This window comes from Hyla sarda, chromosome 3 (assembly GCF_029499605.1).
Source record: "Hyla sarda isolate aHylSar1 chromosome 3, aHylSar1.hap1, whole genome shotgun sequence".
Lineage (NCBI taxonomy): Eukaryota > Metazoa > Chordata > Amphibia > Anura > Hylidae > Hyla > Hyla sarda.
In genome coordinates, this window is record NC_079191.1 from 129,722,636 (window position 1) to 129,742,990 (window position 20,355).

Consider the following 20,355-nt stretch of genomic DNA (forward strand, 5'->3'; position numbering starts at 1 on the left):
CAGAGTCACAGGGAAACGCTCACACCTAGGGTTTGTGGGAGAGGCCTCCCTAGGTGTGAATACCCCCTCTCCACATTTGAATTTAACCGTCCAGCTTTTTTTTACCTTCCAAAGAGATTATCTCCGTACTAGCCTTCTTGGACTCTGGTTCTGCCGGAAATTTTATTGATGCCTCCCGAGTACATAGGTATCATCTTCCTGTATCTCGCTTGTTAACCCCTTAAGGACCAGGCCAATTTTCACTGTAGGACCAGAGCGTTTTTTGCACATCTGACCACTTTCACTTTAAGCATTAATAACTCTGGGATGCTTTTACCTTTCATTCTGATTCCGAGATAGTTTTTTCGTGACATATTCTACTTTATGTTAGCTGTAAAATTTTGTCAATACTTGCATCATTTCTTGGTGAAAAATTCCAAAATTTGATGAAAAATAGAAAATTTAGCATTTTTCTAACTTTGAAGCTCTCTGCTTGTAAGGAAAATAATCATTCCAAATACATTATATTTTGATTCACAAATACAATATGTCTACTTTATGTTTGCATCATAAAGTTGACATGTTTTTACTTTTGGAAGACATCAAAGGGCTTAAAAGTTCAGCAGCAATTTTCCAATTTTTCACAAAATTTTCTAAATCTGAATTTTTCATGGACAAGTTCAGGTTTGAAGGGAATTTGAAGGGCCTTCCTATTAGAAATACCCCACAAATTACCACATTATAAAAACTGAACCCCTTAAAGTATTCAAAATGACATTCAGTAAGTGTGTTAACCCTTTAGGTGTTTCACAGGAATAACAGAAAAATAAAGGAGAAAATTCTAAATCTTCATTTTTTACACTCGCATGTTCTTGAAGACCCAGTTTTTGAATTTTTAAAAGAGGTAAAAGGAGAAAAAGCCTCTCAAAATTTGTAACCCGATTTCTCTCGAGTAAGGAAATACCTCATATGTGTATGTCAAGTGTTCGGCAGGCGCAGTAGAAGGCTCAGAAGGGAAGGAGCGACAATAGGATTTTGGAGAGTGAGATGGCATGTCACATTTAGGAAGCCCCTATGGTGCCAGAACAGCAGAAAAAAACACATGGCATACCATTTTGGAAACTACACCCCTCAAGGCACGTAACAAGGGGTCCAGTGAGCCTTAACATCCCACAGGTGTTTGATGACTTTTTGTTAAAGTCGAATGTGTAAATGAAAAAAAAAAAAATTTCACTAAAGTGCATTTTTTTCCCAAAATTTACCATTTTTATAAAGGGTAATGGGAGAAAATGCCCACCAAAATTTGTAACTCCATCTCTTCTGAGTGTGGAAATACCCCATGTTAGGACGTAAAATGCTCTGCGGGCGAACTACAATGCTCAGAAGAGAAGGAGTCACATTTGTCTTTTGGAAAGTACATGTTGCTGAAATGGTTTTTGAGGGGCATGTCGCATTTAGGAAGCCCCTATGGTGCCAGAACAGCAAAAAGAAAAAAACCACATGGCATTCTATTTTGGAAACTAACACCTCACAAGTATTTCACAACTTTTTGTTAAAGTTGGATGTGTAAATAAAAAAAATTTCACCAAAATGCAGTTTTTTCCCCAAATCTTTCATTTTACAAGGGGTAATAGGAGAAAATGACCCCCAAACTTTGTGACCCCATTTCTTCTGAGTGTGGACGTCAAGTGCTCTGTTAGTGCACTACAATGCTTAGAAGAGGAGTGCCATTGAGCTTTTGGAAAGGGAATTTGTTTGGAATGGAAGTCAGGGTCCAGGTGCGTTTACAAAGCCCCCTGTGGTGCCAGAACAGTGGACCACCCCACATGTGACCCCATTTTGGAAACTACACCCCTCACAGAATGTAATAAGGGGTGTTGTGAGTATTTACACCCCACTGGCGTTTGACAGATCTTTGGAACAGTGGGCTGAGCAAATGAAAAATTACATTTTTTATTTTCACGGACCACTGTTCTAAAAATCTGTCAGACACCTGTGGGGCGTAAATGCTCACTGTACCCCTTATTACATTACGTGAGGGGTGTATTTTCCAAAATGGGGTCACAAGTGGGAGGGGTCCATTGTTCTGGCACTTGTAAACACACGTGGCCTTCAATTCCAGACAAATGTTCTCTTCAAAATCCCAATGCCGCTCACTCTCTTCTGAGCAATATAGTTTGTCCGCAGAGCAATTTACATCCACATGTGGGATATGTTCTTACTCAGAAGAAATATGGCTACACATTTTGGGGGGCTTTTTTCCTATTTTCCCTTGTGAAAATGAAAAATTTAGGGTAACACCAGCATTTTAGTGAAAATTATATATATTTTTTTTATTTTCCAATCCAACTTTAATAAAAATTCGTAAAACACCTGTGTGATGTTAAGGCTCACTATACCCCTTGTTACGTTCCGTGAGGGGTGTAGTTTCCAAAATGGGGTCACATGTGGGTATTTATTTTTTAATGCTAATGACGGACATTTTGAGTATCTGGTGATGCCATTTGGACTCTGTAATGCTCCAGCAGTCTTCCAGGAGTTTGTCAATTAAATTTTTCGTGACCTCCTATACTCCTGTGTTGTTGTCTATTTGGATGACATTCTTGTCTACTCAATCTCCACACTCATCATTCTCACCCCCGCCAAGTTTTACAGCGCCTCTGAGACAATCATCTCTATGCAAAACTGGAAAAGGGTACTTTTGATAAGACCAGCCTTCCGTTTTTGGGGTATATTGTTACCAGTCAAGGTCTGCAAATGGATTCTAACAAGTTGTCCGCTGTACTGGATTGGCGTCGACCTTCTGGCTTGAAAGCAAATCAGCGATTCCTTGGCTTTGCCAATTATTATCGGCAATTTATTCCACATTATTCCACCTTGGTTGCTCCCATCGTCTCTCTTACCAAGAATACTGCTAATGCAAGGGACTGGACTCCGGAGGCCGAAAAAGTGTTTAAACAGTAAAAATCTGCCTTCGTTTCTGCTCCTGTCTTGTCAAGACAAGATCCAGGTAAGCCATTTATTTTGGAAGTGGATGCTTATTCTGTTGGTGCAGGTGCAGTTTTGACATAAAAATCATCCAAAGGAAGAACTATAGCCTGCGGTTTCTTCTCTAAGACTTTCTTTCTCTCTCCTGCGGAGAAAAATTATACTATTGGAGATCGTGAGCTCTTGGCGATTAAGTTGGCCTTGAAAGAATGGCATCATCTCTTGGAGGGCTCTGTACATCCACTTACCATTTATACTGACCACAAGAACATGCTATATCTACAGACTGCCCATCGTCTCAACCCTCAACAGGCTCGTTGGTCTCTGTTCTTCTCCAGATCTCCAGACTTTTTTATTCACTTCCATCCAGCAGAGAAGAATCTTCGGGCTGACGCACTACCTAGATCCTCTGAAGTACAAGACCATGAATCTCACCCTACACATATTGTACCCCCTAATCATCTCATTTCCGCAGCACCAGCAAGTCTTCAGCACCTGCCTCCTAAGAAGACCTACATTACTCCCCGCCTAAGACTCAGAATCTTGAAATGGGGTCATTACTCTCTGTTGGCCGGTCATGCCCGTATACGTAAGTCCTTGCAACTCATCTCCCGACAGTATTGGTGGCCAACTCTAAAACAAGATGTCATTGACTTTGTTCGTTCCTGTTCAGTTTGTGCCCAGGACAAGACTCCTTGTGCAAAGCCTGCTGGTCTACTACATCCTTTGCCAGTTCCTGAGCTACCCTGGACCGACATAGCAATGGACTTTATTACTGACCTTCCTTCTTCTGGGAGCAATACATTTATCTGGGTTGTTGTGGACAGATTTTATAAAATGGCTCATTTTGTGCCCTTGCCAGGTTTACCATCTGCACCGCAGCTTGCCAAGCTATTCCTCGGTTATATCTTCCGTCTCCATGGATTGCCCACTCATATTGTCTCCAATTGGGGAGTCCAGTTCATCTCAAAGTTCTGTAGGGGCCTCTGCTCTCATCTCCAAGTTAAATTGGACTTCTCCTTGGCTTACCACCCTCAATCCAATGGTGAGGTCGAAAGGGTGAATCAGGTCCTAGGAGACTATCTTCACCATTTTATCTCTGCTCACCAGGACTAATGGCAAGCAGAGAAATGCAGAGGAAATGCTTTTCTTTTTGGATTTCTTTGATGTCACGACCACAGTGCTCTCTGCTGACCTCTGCTGTCCATTTTAGGAACTGTCCAGAGCAGCATATGTTTGCTATGGGGATTTTCTCCTCCTCTGGACAGTTCCAAAAATGGACAGCAGAGGTCAGCAGAGAGCACTGTGGTTGTGACATCAGAGAAATCCAAAAATAAAAGCATTTCCTCTGTAGTATACAGTCCATAAAATGTATTGGAAGGGTTAAGATTTTTTTATTAGAAGTAATTTACAAATCTGTTTAACTTTCTGGCACCAGTTGATTTAAAAAAAAAAGTTTTCCACGGGAGTACCCCTTTAAGGTACCCTCTTATAAACTGGGTCCACACTTTTTGGGTCCCTATAAAGTCAAAAAATGACTTAATCCCGTGGCTTATTCCCTCCATCTGCCCTCATCTCTCCGGATCCCGAATTCCTTCCATGTCTCCCTCTTGAAGCCAGTCATCCACAACCGCTTTTCTCAAAAGGACATCTCACCTTCCTCCATCTCTGGTACCTCTGATGTTTTTGCTGTTAAGAAAATTCTTGATTCTAAGTTGGTCAGAGGAAAGCGCTTCTTTCTTGTGGATGGGAAGGATTCGGTCCAGAGGAGAGGTCTTGGGAACCACAGGACAATATCTTGGACCAGCATCTTCTCAAAAAAATTCTGAACCACAAGAGGAGGGGGAGACCAAAGGGGGTACTGTTACTGCGCTCCGGCCGAAAGCTCAAACTATTTTTCTCAAACTAAACTTGAACTCTTTTATCTCACAACCTCTAACCTTCTTAGTCATTGTAACGTAAATGGACATCCTCTGACGGAAATACTAATGATAAATCTATTATGACTAACAGTTACTTAGTAGTAACTAATAGTTTTCATTTTCTACACACTTTTTATATTCTGCACTTTTAAACAGTAAACTATCAAAGGTTGCATACCTCATCCACACGTCCCACTGCTCCATAAATCTTAGCTATCTGTCCAATAAGACATGGGAAATGTTCACCAATTCCTTTTAACGCAGAAAGAGATCCAGCCAGGGTCAGTGGTTCATATGATGAAATGTCTAATAATATGTTAACAACAATTTCACTGTAACTTGGATCGGATAGATATTCTGTAAGGACAGGCACAGTTTCTGAAAGAACCTAAAAGAGAAACAAAGTAATACGAATAATCAAAGCTAGAGAATGTATATGTATATATAGGTATATGAATGTGAAGGAGTCATAGTAACATGTTTATGCTTTATGAAAATGATTTTTGTGCTTGCATATTGTTTAGTGCTTAAAATTGACAGTAGATTGGCCATTTTCTTGCTTTAATACAATGTTTGGGCCAAGTACCGTATATACTCGAGTATAAGCCGACCCGAGTATAAGCCGAGACCCCTAATTTCAACCCAAAATCCCAGGAAAAGTTATTGACTCGAGTATAAGCCTAGGGTGGGAAATACCTCATCCCCCCCTGTCATCATCCAGACCCGTCATTAACATCCTCATCATCCCCTTGTCATCATCCCACACACCCCCCCTTCATCATCCCCTTGTCATCATCCCACACATCCCCCCTTCATCATCCCCTTGTCATCATCCCACACATCCCCTTATCATCCCACACATCCCCCCTTCATCATCCCCTTGTCATCATCCCACACATCCCCCCTTCATCATCCCCTTGTCATCATCCCACACATCCCCTTGTCATCATCCCCCCCTTCATCATCCCCTTGTCATCATCCCACACATCCCCCCTTCATCATCCCCTTGTCATCATCCCACACATCCCCTTATCATCCCACACATCCCCCCTTCATTATCCCCTTGTAATCATCCCACACCCCCCCCTTCATCATCCCCACCCCCCTTCATCATCCCCACACCCCCCCCCCCCTTCATCATCCTCTTCTCATCATTCGCCCTCAGTGGTCTTCAACCTGCGGACCTCCAGAGGTTTCAAAACTACAACTCCCAGCAAGCCCGGGCAGCCATCGGCTGTCCGGGCTTGCTGGGAGTTGTAGTTTTGAAACCTCCGGAGGTCCGCAGGTTGAAGACCACTGCGGCCTTCAACATGCGGACCTCCAGAGGTTTCAAAACTACAACTCCCAGCAAGCCCGGGCAGCCATCGGCTGTCCGGGCTTGCTGGGAGTTGTAGTTTTGAAACCTCCGGAGGTCCGCAGGTTGAAGACCACTGCGGCCTTCAACATGCGGACCTCCAGAGGTTTCAAAACTACAACTCCCAGCAAGCCCGGGCAGCCATCGGCTGTCCGGGCTTGCTGGGAGTTGTAGTTTTGAAACCTCCGGAGGTCCGCAGGTTGAAGACCACTGCGGCCTTCAACATCATCCAGCCCCCTCTCACCCCCTTTAGTTCTGAGTACTCACCTCCGCTCGGCGCTGGTCCGGTCCTGCAGGGCTGTCCGGTAAGGAGGTGGTCCGGTGAGGAGGTGGTCCGGGCTGCTATCTTCACCGGGGGCGCCTCTTCTCCGCGCTTCCGGCCCGGAATAGAGCCGTTGCCTTGACAACGACGTATCTGCGTCGTTGTCAAGGCAACGTGACTATTCTGAGGCCGGGCCCGAAGCGCTTAGAAGAGGCCTCCCCGGTGAAGATAGCAGCCCGGACCACCTCCTCACCGGACCACCTCCTTACCGGACAGCCCTGCAGGACCGGACCAGCGCCGAGCGGAGGTGAGTACTCAGAACTAAAGTGGGTGAGAGGGGGCTGGATGATGTTGAAGGCCGCAGTGGTCTTCAACCTGCGGACCTCCGGAGGTTTCAAAACTACAACTCCCAGCAAGCCCGGACAGCCGATGGCTGCCCTGGCTTGCTGGGAGTTGTAGTTTTGAAACCTCTGGAAGTCCGCAGGTTGAAGACCACTGCGGGTGGGGGAGTTCACTCGAGTATAAGCCGAGGGGGGTGTTTTCAGCACGAAAAATCGTGCTGAAAAACTCGGCTTATACTCGAGTATATACGGTATCTATGAAAAGAAATAATGGGTTTCTGGAACTCACATTTTCTCAACATTACCTAAGAAAAGTTACAAAATGATAAAAAAAATTTTTTATGATGCTTCTATATGTTAGAAAAGGTCAATTGTAATTCATAAAATGGTCCACTTTTTAATTCTTCTTATTACTGTGCACACTAGTCAACAGTGAAGGGACAATATACAGGGTGGCCATTTATATGGATACACCTTAATAAAATGGGAATGGTTGGTGACATTAACTTCGTGTTTGTGACACATTAGTATATGTGAGGGGGGAAACTTTTCAAGATGGGTTGTGACCATGGCGGCCATTTTGAAGTTGGCCATTTTGAATCCAACTTTTGTTTTTTCAATAGGAAGAGGGTCATGTGACACATCAAACTTATTGGGAATTTCACAAGAAAAACAATGATGTGCTTGGTTTTAACGTGACTTTATTCTTTCATGAGTTATTTACAACTTTCTGACCAATGTGCTGCAATGCTGCAGTGTTGGATTGTCAATGCAACCCTCTTCTCCCACTCTTCACGCACTGATAGCAACACCGCAGGAGAAATGCTAGCACAGGCTTCCAGTATCCGTAGTTTCAGGTGCTGCACATCTGACTAAGGGGGTCAGATCGGGAGACCTTGGGGGCCATTCAACTGGCCCACGACAACCAATCCACTTTCCAGGAAACTGTTCATCTAGGAATGCTCGGACCTGACACCCATAATGTGGTGGTGCACCATCTTGTTGGAAAAACTCAGGGAACGTGCCAGCTTCAGTGCATAAAGAGGGAAACACATCATTATGTAGAAATTTCGCATATCCAGTTGAACGGCGCCCAAGGTCTCCCGATCTGACCCCCTTAGACTTTTATCTCTGGGGTCATCTGAAGGCAATTGTCTATGCTGTGAAGATACGAGATGTGCAGCACCTGAAACTACAGATGCTGGAAGCCTGTGCTAGCATTTCTCCTGCGGTGTTGCTATCAGTGTGTAAAGAGTGGGAGAAGAGGGTTTCATTATTTTTCTTGTGAAATTCCCAATAAGTTTGATGTGTCACATGACCCTCTTCCTATTGAAAAAAAAAAGTGGGATTCAAAATGGCCGACTTCAAAATGGCCACCATGGTCATCACCCATCTTGAAAAGTTTCCCTCACATATACTAATATGCCACAAACAGGAAGTTAATATCACCAACCATTCCCATTTTATTAAGGTGCATCTATATAAATGGCCCACCCTGTATAATAGGGCACCATTTAGGCGGAGTGCCAATTTATGGATTACAAACAATATTAAAATAGAAATGCATTTAAACAGTTTAATGGAGAAAGGTTGCTCTATCTATCATAAGGTCAGCCTATCCCTGCAGCTCAATCATGGGGTGCCCATGGGTTGTAATGGCAGCCAGGGGCCAGTCTTAGTACCCCAATCAAGTCTAGCCAAAGACAGCACATGTATTACTCAAGTACTACAGTGTACTATACAAGCAATCAAGCCATCTTATGTCTAAGTAAAGTATTTGCACTAAACAAAAAAGCTAAAACATTAAAAATATGAAAATGGTATGGCTGCATTGGATAAAAGCATAAAAAGATATTTAGCCTGCTGATAAAAAAAAAAGGCAATTGCAAAATTATACATAACATAGTAAACTAAATACTTGTAAATCATGATGGTGCCAACTTCTCTCACAAAAAAACAAACCATCATATTCTGGGGTATTCTGTTTTTAGAAAATTGTATTTACACAGGCCAATCACCCAAAGATTAATCACTTATATTTATTATTTATATGTATTAAATATAGTAGTATTACAAATTATACTGGCTTTAGTGTCCTTTTGCGTGATTCACCCTTGACAGGAAGTTGTGTAGTTATGCTATTTTAAGTGTGGTATTGTTTTTAGCTCTCTGGCTCCTCCCTCCCGAGACAATCTTGTCTGGATCTTGTCTCCAAGCTCTAGCCCCACCCCCTCACTGATGTTATCACCTCTGATCAGCCCTTATAGTTGCATCATCATGTCATTTACATATAATTTTTTGGGACATTAAAGGGGTACTCCCGTGGAAAAAATTTTTTTTTATATCAACTGGTGCCAGATTTGTAAATCCCTTCTATTAAAAAATCTTAATACTTCCAGTACTTTTTAGGGGCTGTGTACTAAAGAGAAATCCAAAAAAGAAATGCATTTTCTTTTTTGGATTTCTCTTTAGTATACAGCCCCTAAAAATTACTGGAAAGATTAAGATTTTCAATAGAAGCAATTTACAAATCTGTTTAACTTTCTGGCACCAGTTGATTTAAAAAAAAAAGTTTCCACGGGAGTACCCCTTTAACTCCTTGGGAACGGAGGGCGCATGCATACGCCCTCGCGTCCCGTCACTTAAGGATGGAGGGCGTATACGCCCTCCGCATTTCCGATCACCGCTGCTCGCCGGGCTGTGATCGGACCGGGATGACTGCTGATATCTATCAGCAGGCATCCCGAGGCAATGCCCAGGGGGGTCCTGAGAACCCCCCCCCCCCCCCCCCATGTCAGCGATCACTGAAAATCGTTGGTCAATTCAGACCAGTGATTTGCCCGCGATCTGGGCTAAACGGGTCACTGGTGACCCGATCTTCCGGAAAATAAGCATGATAGGAGCTGTCAGAGGCCGCTCCGACCATCCTAAAGGATAGGAGCGAGGTGGCCGTGTTGCCACCCCCTCCTAACCCCTGCCATTGGTCGGTCAGGCTGACCACCAATGGCAGGAGGGGGGCAGGGGGGTTAGAGTTCAATTCTCCCCGCTCTGCTCACCGATCGAAGTCAGGGCAGATCAGGGGGGAACACGTGCGGCGAGGGGGGAGCATGGTCTGGCTTACCCGGACCGGTGGAGGCATCCTGGACCAGCGGCGGCGGCGATGGCATCGACAGCAGTTGGAGCGGCCGGAAAGTGCGGCGTGCAGAAGGCTGCAGTGAAGATCGCGGTAAGTGATCTTCTCTGTGGCCTTCTAAAAGCTGCAAAACTACAACTCCCAGCATGCCCACACAGCCAAAGACTGCCTGGGCATGCTGGGAGTTGTAGTTTTGCAACATCTGGAGGGTCGCAGTTTGGAGACCACTGTATAGTGGTCTCTAAACTGTGGTCCTCCAGATTTTGCAAAACTACAACTTTCAGCATGCACTGACTGTCTGGGCATGCTGGGAGTTGTAGTTTTGCAACATCTGAAGTGGCACAGTTTGGAGACCACTATACGGTAGTCTCCAAACTGTAGCCCTCCAGATGTTGTAAAACTACAACTCCCAGCATGGCCAGACAGTCAGGGATGCTGGGCGTGTAGTTCTGCAATATCTGGCCCTTCAGATGTTGCAGAACTACAACTCCCAGCATGCCTGGACAGTCTGGGCATGCTTGGAGTTGTAGTTTTGCAACATCTGGAGGGCCACAGTTTGGAGACCACTACTTAGCGGTCTTCAAACTGTTCTTCCCCAGTTGTTGCATAACTACAACTCCCAGCATGGCCAGACAGTCAGGGATGCTGGGCGTGTAGTTCTGCAATATCTGGCCCTTCATATGTTGCAGAACTACAACTCCAATCATGCCCAGACTGTCCAGGCAAGCTGGAAGTTGTAGTTCTGCAACATCTGAAGATATTGCAGAACTACACGCCCAGCATTCCTGACTGTCTGGCCATGCTGGGAATTGTAGTTTTGCAACAGCTGTAGGCACACTGATTGGGAAACACTGAGCTAGAGTCTGTTTCCTAACTCAGTGTTTCCAACCCATGTGCCTCCAGCTGTTGCAAAACTACAACTCCCAGAATGCACTGACAGACCGTACATGCTGGGAGTTGTAGTTTTGCAACAGCTTGAGGCACATTGGTTGGAATCACTGAGCTAGAGTCTGTTTTCTAACCACCAGTGTGCCTACAGCTGTTGTAAAACTACAACTCCCATCATGTACGGTCTGTCAGTGCATTCTGGGAGTTGTCATTTTGCCACAGCTGAAGGTTTGGGGTGCCCCCCCCCCCCCCCCAATGTGAATGTACAGGGTATATTCACACGGGCGTTTTTACAGTGGGTTTCCTTCTACAACTTTGAGCTGCGGCAAATTTTCCGCAGCTCAAACTCCCAGCGGAAAACTTACTGTGAACCCCTGCCTGCGTGAATGTACCCTAAAAACACTACACTACACTAACAAATAATAAAAAGTAAAACAATACATATACACCCCCTTACACGTCGCCCCCCCCCCCCCCCCAATAAAAATAAAAAACGTCGCATGCGGCAGTGTTTCCTAAAGGGAACCTCCAGCTGTTGCAAAACCACAACTCCCAGTATTGCCGGACAGCCATAGACTGTCCTGGCAGGCTGGGAATCTTGCAACAGCTGGAGGCAACCTGTTTGGGAAACACTGCTGTAGGGTTTTACTGTAGGCAACCGGGTCCGCCCCTATTGCAAATTCCTTATTCAGGCCTCAAATGCGCATGACGCTCTCACACTTCAGAGCCCTGTCGTATTTCAAGGCAGCAGTTTAGGGCCACATATGGGGTATTCCCGTACTCGGGAGAAATTGCACTACAAATTTTGGGGGGCATTTTCTCCCATTACCCTTTGTAAAAATTGTAAATTTGGGGGGAAAAACTGCACTTTAGTGAAAAATTTTTTTTTTTCATTTACACATCCGACTTTAACGAACACCTGTGGGGTGTTAAGGCTCACTGGACCCCTTGTTATGTGCCTTGAGGGGTGTACTTTCCAAAATAGTATGCCATGTGTATTTTTTTTTGCTGCTCTGGCACCATAGGGGTTTCCTAAATGTGACATGCCCCCCAAAAACCATTTCAGAAAAATTCACTCTCCAAAATCCCACTGTCGCTCCTTCCCTTCTGTGCCCTCTACTGCGCCCACCAAACACTTTACATACACATATGAGGTATTTCCTTACTCGAGAAAAATTGGGTTACAAATTTTGGAGGGATTTTTCTCCTATTACCCCATGTAAAAATTCAAAAACTGGGTCTACAAGAACATGCAAGGGTAAAAAATGAAGATTTTAAATTTTCTCCTTTACTTTGCTGCTATTCCTGTGAAACACCTAAAGGGTTAACAAACTTTCTGAATGTCATTTTGAATACTTTGAGGGGTGCAGTTTTTATAATAGGGTCATTTATGTGGTATTTATAATATGAAGGCCCTTCAAATCCACTTCAAAACTGAACTGGTCCTTTAAAAATTCAGATTTTGTGAAAAATTGGAAAATTGCTGCTGAATTTTGAAGCCCTCTGATGTCTTCCAAAAGTAAAAACATTTCAACTTTATGATGCAAACATAAAGTAGACATATTGTATTTGTGAATCAATATATCATTTATTTGTAATGTCTGTTTTCCTTACAATCAGAGAGCTTCAAAGTTAGCAAAATGCAAAATTTTCTATTTTTTTCATGAAATTTTGGAATTTTTCACCAAGAAATGATGCAAGCATCGACAAAAATTTACCACTAACATGAAGTAGAATATGTCACGAAAAAACAATCTCGGAATCAGAATGAAAAGTAAAAGCATCCCAGAGTTATTAATGCTTAAAGTGACAGTGGTCAGAATTACAAAAAATGCTCCCGTCCCTAGAGTTATAATGGGCTCCGTCCCCAAGAAGTTAAGCCAATAGATGTAAAATGGGATGTTCTGCAACCGCTCTGGGCAGGGAATTTGCAGGAGTGCTGTGGAAAGAAAATAAGCAGGAGGACTGTGATAAAGAAGTGAGAGAAAGCTGGCATACACATACAATAGCTGACCGCTAAGTGCAATATCTGTGTACAGCTATCTCTACCGTTTTCTCCATGTACATGCTTGGCAAGCTACCAGACACCACTGCTGCTAGCTAACCTTCCCTATAAAATGAATGGGGCAGTTGAAATTTAACATGCCCAATTCTTCTCTCTCCTGATATTATTCGTCGGAGGAGATTCATGAAGCCCCCCTACACATTAAATATTCTACCATCATGTTGGCAGGTTCAGCTGACATATGTCTGGTATGAGGGCTTTCAAATCTAGTACTAAAAAACTTCTGGGGGGAAAGAGGTTAATGTTTACAATGAGATTAATGAAGTGATAATGTGTGTGATACTGTTAAGAGAAATGTCAGGGTAGCTTTAGTCTAAACTATGTTTGCCTGCCAGGGGCCTCATGTGGCCACAATATACAAAGTGTTTAAGTAGTGTGTATCCAATGAAAGAAACATGTCTTCTCCTCACATAATTACCTTACTGTATTATGTGACAAAAGGAGACATGCCAAGCTTAACAGCTCTCATTCGTATACATTTCCTTTTATCTTAATAACAAATGCAAATGTTTTCATATGAGGTAAAAGAATTGAATGGGATTTCTGTAGAGTCTGAAGTTGTCATCTGGTCTTTACAATTTATATAAACTCATTTAAGATACATGTTTGCTTTTAATAATAACTTTGCCAATAGCACTGGAATGATAAAAGTACATTGTTGAAAAGGTGGATAACTTTAAATGTAGTGTTCCATTATTCTAGAATCTGTACCACTGTTCTAAACTACTGGTCCCCAATTTTAATGGATGTTCTTGTTATCTTACCGAACTCCCGGAAAATCTAATTTTCCACTAAAATATTTTCAGGGTTTTTCAGAAGCACAATAAAAATCCACCTGATACAGACTGCTAGTATGGTTGCCATAATGTTATGGGCCTAGAGAACAGTAACTCTATGTAATTCCTTTAAAGCTTTCTCTGCACAGCAGCCCTCCTGATCATGTATTATGCAAGGAACTACACCTCTGCAATTCACAAATGTGTTACAAATAGCAGGGCCCCTCTTGTTCTGTTCTGTCTATTAGCCGGTTTAAGGCATTTGCCATTCACGTGTCTCATAACCTTTTCCATAGCTATGGATCAGGCAATATTAATTGCTCAGGACTGGATAAACAGACTGCTGTTTAAAAGTGAATTTTTTCCATTATGTTTACTTCCACATTTACTTTATGAAAATTGTAAAGAAAAAATGATTCAAGGTTAATGTTGAGCTTGGGACTATTTATTGGCAGAAACAGACTACTGTAAAGCATGGTGATTATGGGTAATGAATAATGTTAGACTAATAGAATTTTATTGTACCAGCATATACAGTTTAGACGGCTCACTGCAGGGTTTTCATGCCTTCCAGGCTGTATAGTTTGTGTATGAAGACATAGAAGTGTAAGCTCTTTTCCTCTGCATGTGCAGTGTATGTGAGACACCATATACATTAGGCTCTACCCACCAGCTCTAGGAGAACTGCAAATTACATATAGACAATGCAGAGTAGAAATCTGCTGAAAAGTCCCACACAGGGAAGCTTTTTATCCTGAAAAGTTACCTGTGGTCAGATGTTGGCAGGGAGTCAATATGGAAATGCAAAATGCCAAACTCACTTTGTGTTTTTGAGTTTGGCGTTTTTCCCCAGTGTTTTTCTGCAATCTGGCAGTTTTGACAAATCGCAGCATGCCGTGTGTACCTGTCATCAAACCATATTTTCTGAACTAACTCCGATTATATTCCCTAACTACTCCTTATACCCATTCTGCCTTTAAAAAAACAAATTCCGAGCTTTATGAAAGCTCTGTATCATACCTTTCCCCTTGCTCACATTGTGTGAGCTCCCGGCAGGAGAAAGTAGGCGTTCCCCAGCAGGCCCAACGTCACTACAGCATGCAAGAACCGTGCCTTGCCATGCTCTGCACTCACTTCAAGAGTTTGGTCTCCTGCCAGGCTGGGAGGAGACCAAACTAACTATTTGACTTGTGGCCATTTTTTCAATCACATTAAAGACACATAAAGGTTGTTATAATTATATAAGGAACAACATATTAAATGTTTAGTTTGGTAACAGGTACTCTTTAAGCATAAACGCCATCGTTTCAGCATCCTCGAAGGAAAGTAGTGATGCACAGCATCCCTACTTCCCTCTTCTGCTTCCTCAGAGTAAAGTAGTGATGCACAGCATCCCTACTTCCCTCTGCCTGAGTAGATAGGGAGAAAAAACAGACAATGGTGGCACTGCCTTGTGCCGTTACCACGGGCAACACAACTATTATTCTTTTACTTTGCTAAATGCAACGTACCTGAACATGTTGGGCTTAGAGCTCAACACCTTTTCAATAAATAAATAGTTAGAAATTGCATGGAAGCCAGGACCCAGATCCATACAAACACGGAGGTTGCAGAGAAGACTTTATTCTGTTGAGTGGCTCGAACAGAGGAGATTGAACAGGTTCAAGTGGGCGCACACCGCTACGGTTTAGGTTAAAACCGCAGACACTGTCATAAAATAATAAAAGTGGCTTAATTAATGTACAGACAATGCGTTTCGAGAGCACCTGCTCTCTTTATCAAGTCTTATCATGTGACCAAGTATTATCAAAATATCTCCAGCTGTTTGGAAGTTATGTAGTAACATATATTTCCAATAGACTTGTATGGGACCTAAAACAAAAACCCCAGCTCTCGCAAATGGGGGTGGCTAAGGGTTAAATTACCTATCCTATGTTTGCTGTACACATATAAGTAACAAGTTTCATGGAAATATCTATAGTAGTTTGGAAGTGATGCTGGAACATACACACATACATACATACACACATACATACACACATACATACATACACACATTGAGTTTTATATATATACTAGCTGAATACCCAGCGTTGCCCGGTTTTTCCTTCCTAATCCTTGTTGGGGAGGAAAATAAACAAAGGAGGAAGCTTTTGACTTCATATCCCGTCCTCATATATTGTTGTCCTATCCCAACCCCATATCCCGTCCTTATATCCCGACCTCCTATCCCATCATCATATCTCAACCTCATATCCCATCCTCACATCTCGTCCTCATATCCCATCCTCATATTCCGACCTCCTATCCCGACCTCCTATCCCAACCTCCTATCCCGTCCTCCTATCCCGACCTCCTATCCCGTCCTCCTATCCCGACCACCTATCCTGATCTCCTATCCTGTCCTCATATCCCGTCCTCCTATCTCGACCTCCTATCTCAACCTCCTTTCCCGACCTCCTATCCCGACTTCCTATCCTGTCCTCCTATCTTGACCTCCTATCCTGACCTATTATCTTGACCTCCTATCCTGACCTTTTATCTTGACCTCCTATCCCGACCTCCTATCCTGACCTTCAATCCCGTCCTCCTATCTCGACCTCCTCTCTCGACCTCCTATCACGACCTTCTATCCCGTCCGTCTATCCCATCCTCCTATCCTGTCCTCCTATCTCGACCTCCTCTCTCGACCTCCTATCCCGTCCTACTATCCAGTCCATCTATCCCAACCTCCTATCTCGTCCTCCTATCCCAACCTCCTATCCTGACCTCCTATCACATCCTCATATCCCGTCCTCCTCTCTCGACCTCTTATCCTGACCTCCTATCCTGTACTCCTATCCCGACCTCCTATCCCGTCCTCCTATCTCGACCTCCTATATCGACCTCCTATCTCGACCTCCTATCCCGACCTACTATCCAGTCCTACTATCCAGTCCATCTATCCCAACCTCCTATCCCATCCTCCTATCCCGACCTCCTATTCCGTCCTCCTATCTCGACCTCCTATCTCGACCTCCTATCCCGACCTCCTATCCCGTCCTCCTATCTCGTCCTCCTATCAAAACCTCCTATCCTGACCTCCTATCCCCTCCTCCTATCTCGACCTCCTGTCTCATCCTCCTATCCCATCCTCCGATCTCGACCTCCTATCTCGACCTCCTATCCCCTCCTCCTATCTCGACCTCCTATCTCGTCCTTCTATCCCGTCCTCCGATCTCGACCTCCTATCTTGACCTCCTATCCCTTCCTCCTATCCAGACCTCCTATCCCTTCCTCCTATCCAGTCCATGTATCCCAACCTCCTATCTTGACCTCCTATCCTGACCTCCTATGCTGACCTCCTATCCCGTCCTCATATCCTGTCCTCCTATCTCGACCTCCTATCCCGACCTCCTATCTCGTCCTTCTATTCCGACTTCCTATCCAGTCCTCCTATCCCGACCTCCTATCCCGTCCTCATATCCCGTCCTCATATCCCGTCCTCATATCCCGACCTCCTATCCCAACCTCCTATCCCGACCCGTAATATATGTACCAGATATTGAAATATCTCCAGCCGTACAGAAGTTATGTGGGAACATACATTTTCCATTGATTTGCATGGGACTTTAAACAAAAACCCTGACCCTCACAAATGGGGGGTAGTTAAGGGTTAAATTAACTATCCTATATTTTAAGTGGAAATATAAGTAACGTGACCAAGTATTATCGAAATATCTCCAGCAATTTGGAAGTTATACAGTAACATATATTTCCCATGGCTTTGTATGGGACTTTAAACATAAACCCCGCCCCTGGCAAATGGGGATCAGTAAGGGTTAAATCACCTATCCTATGTTTGTTGTTGACATATAAGTAACATGTGTGCCAAGTTTCATGTAAATATCTTTAGCCGTTTGGACGTAATGCTGGAACATACACACATACATACATACATACATACACACACACATTGAGTTTTATATATACACTAGCTGAGTACCCGGCGTTGCCTGTTTTTTCCTTCCTAATCCTTGTTGGGGAGGAAAATAAACAAAGGAGGAAGCTTTTGACTTTATATCCCGTCCTCATATATTGTTGTCATATCCCAACCCCATATCCTGTCCTCACATCCCGACCTCCTATCCTGTCATCATATCTCGACCTTATATCTCATCCTCACATCCCGTCCTCATATCTCGTCCTCCTATCCCGACCTCCTATCCTGTCCTCCTATCCTGACCTCCTGTCCCGTCCTCCTATCCCATCCTCCTATCCCGACCTCCTATCCTGTCCTCCTATCCCGCCCTCCTATCTCAACCTCCTATCTCGACCTCCTATCCCGTCCTCATATCCCGACCCGTAATATGTGTACCAGGTATTGAAATATCTCCAGCAGTACGGAAGTTATGGGGGAAGTTACATTTCCCATTGATTTGCATGGGACTTTACACAAAAACCCTGACCCTCACAAATGGGGGTAGTTAAGGATTAAATTAACTATCCTATATTTTAAGTGGACATATAAGTAACATGTGACCAAGTATTATCGAAATATCTCCAGCCGTTTGGAAGTTATGCAGTAACATTTATTTCCCATTGACTTGTATGGGACTTTAAACATAAACCCCGCCCCTGGAAAATCTGGGTGGGTAAGGGTTAAATCACCTATCCTATGTTTGTTGTTGTTGACATATAAGTAACATGTGTGCCAAGTTTCATGTTAATATCTTTAGCCGTTTGGACGTGATGCTGGAACATACACACATACATACACACACACGTTGAGTTTTATATATATAGACTAGCTGAGTACCTGGCGTTGCCCGGTTTTTCCTTCCTAATCCTTGTTGGGGAGGAAAATAATCAAAGGAGGAAGCTTTTGACTTCATATCCCGTCCTCATATATTGTTGTCATATCCCAACCACATATCACGTCCTTATATGCCGACCTCCTATCCCGACCTCCTATCCTGACCTCCTATCCCAACCTCCTATCCCATCCTCCTATTCTGACCTCCTATTCCGACCTCCTATCCCGACCTCCTATCCCGACCTCCTTTCCCGACCTCCTATCCCGAACTCCTATCCCATCCTCCTATCCCATCCTCCTATCCCGACCGCCTATTCCGACCTCCTATCCCAACCTCCTATCCCGTCCTCCTATCCGACCTCCTATCCCGAACTCCTATCTGCTGGTGATGATGTGTTTGTATTAAAGCAACCCCGTGTGCCTGCAGGTCACACTCACTAGATTGCAAGGAACAGCAGTGCTAGGATTGTTAAAAACTCCACTCTGCCCCCATCTCAACCTCCTTCCCGTCCTCCTATCCCGTCCTCCTATCCCGACCTCCTATCCCGACCTCCTTTCCTGACCTCCTATCCCGACCTCCTTTCCCCTGACGGGGGCAGAGTGGAGTTTTTAACAATCCTAGCACTGCTGTTCCTTGCAATCTAGTGAGTGTGACCTGCAGGCACACAGGGTTGCTTTAATACAAACACATCATCACCAGCAGAGACATCTGCGCAAGCAAATTATCTTATCAAAATAGCAAATAGAGGAAACAGTGCTATTTGTTTTTAAATAGTGTGTAGAACCTAATAAAGTGTATGGAATTTTAACAAGTTAAGTAGTATATGGGAAACAAGGGTTATTTTTGGATTCCCAAAAGGGAATCTATAGGGAATTAAATAAACAAATGTTACCCTCCATATACTGGTCTATACCAGTTATGGTGAATCCTCCTATCCCGTCCTCCTTTCCGTCCTCCTATCTCGACCTCCTATCCCGTCCTCCTATCGCGTCCTCCTATCTCGACCTCCTATCCCAACCTCCCATCTCAACCTCCTATCCCGACCTCCTATCCCGACCTCCTATTCCGACCTCCTATTCCGACCTCCTATGTTGACCTCCTATCCCGACCTCCTATCCCGTCCTCCTATCCCGTCCTCCTATCTCGACCTCCTATCTCGACCTCCTATCCCGACCTCCTATCACGACCTCTTATCCCTTCCTCCTATCTCAAACTCATATCCCGTCCTCCTATCTCGACCTCCTATCACGTCCTCCTATTCCTTCCTCCTATCTCGACCTCCTATCCCGACCTCCTATCCCGACCCGTAATGTGTGTACCAGGTGTTGAAATATCTCTAGCCGTACGGAAGTTATGTGGGAACATACAGTTCCCATTGATTTGCATGGGACTTAAAACAAAAACCCCGACCCTCACAAATGGGGGTAGTTAAGGGTTAAATTAACTATCCTATATTTTAAGTGGACTTATAAGTAACATGTGACCAAGTATTATCAAAATATCTCTAGCCGTTTGGAAGTTATGTTGTAACATGTATTTCCCATTGACTTTTATGGGACTTTAAACATAAACCCCGCCGCTGGCAAATGGGGGTGAGTAAGGGTTAAATCACCTATCCTATGTTTGTTGTTGACATATAAGTAACATGTGTGCCAAGTTTCATGTTAATATCTTTAGCCGTTTGGACGTGATGCTGGAACATACACACATACATACACACACACACACACACACACACTCATTGAGTTTTATATATATAGATATATATATATATATATTTATTTATTTATGAAAAAAGCATAAGGTTCCCCGTATTTTTATTCTCAGCCAGTTACCAGCCAAGAAGCAACA

At 43.8% G+C, this 20,355-nt stretch overlaps 1 protein-coding gene across 7 annotated transcripts in view; it reads right to left on the reverse strand.

Annotated features, from left to right (window-relative positions):
• The window catches only part of VEPH1 (ventricular zone expressed PH domain containing 1), a 560,486-nt gene that overhangs the window by 348,014 nt on the left and 192,117 nt on the right, over positions 1 to 20,355 (reverse strand). For 6 of the 7 annotated variants that reach the window (XM_056565020.1, XM_056565022.1, XM_056565023.1 and 3 more), the window contains one exon: positions 5,068 to 5,277. In XM_056565020.1, coding sequence (XP_056420995.1) covers positions 5,068 to 5,277 — 210 coding nt within the window. Of the gene's footprint in view, positions 1 to 4,415; positions 4,793 to 5,067; positions 5,278 to 20,355 lie in introns of those variants that run through there. The other variant, XM_056565026.1, reaches the window with a different exon arrangement.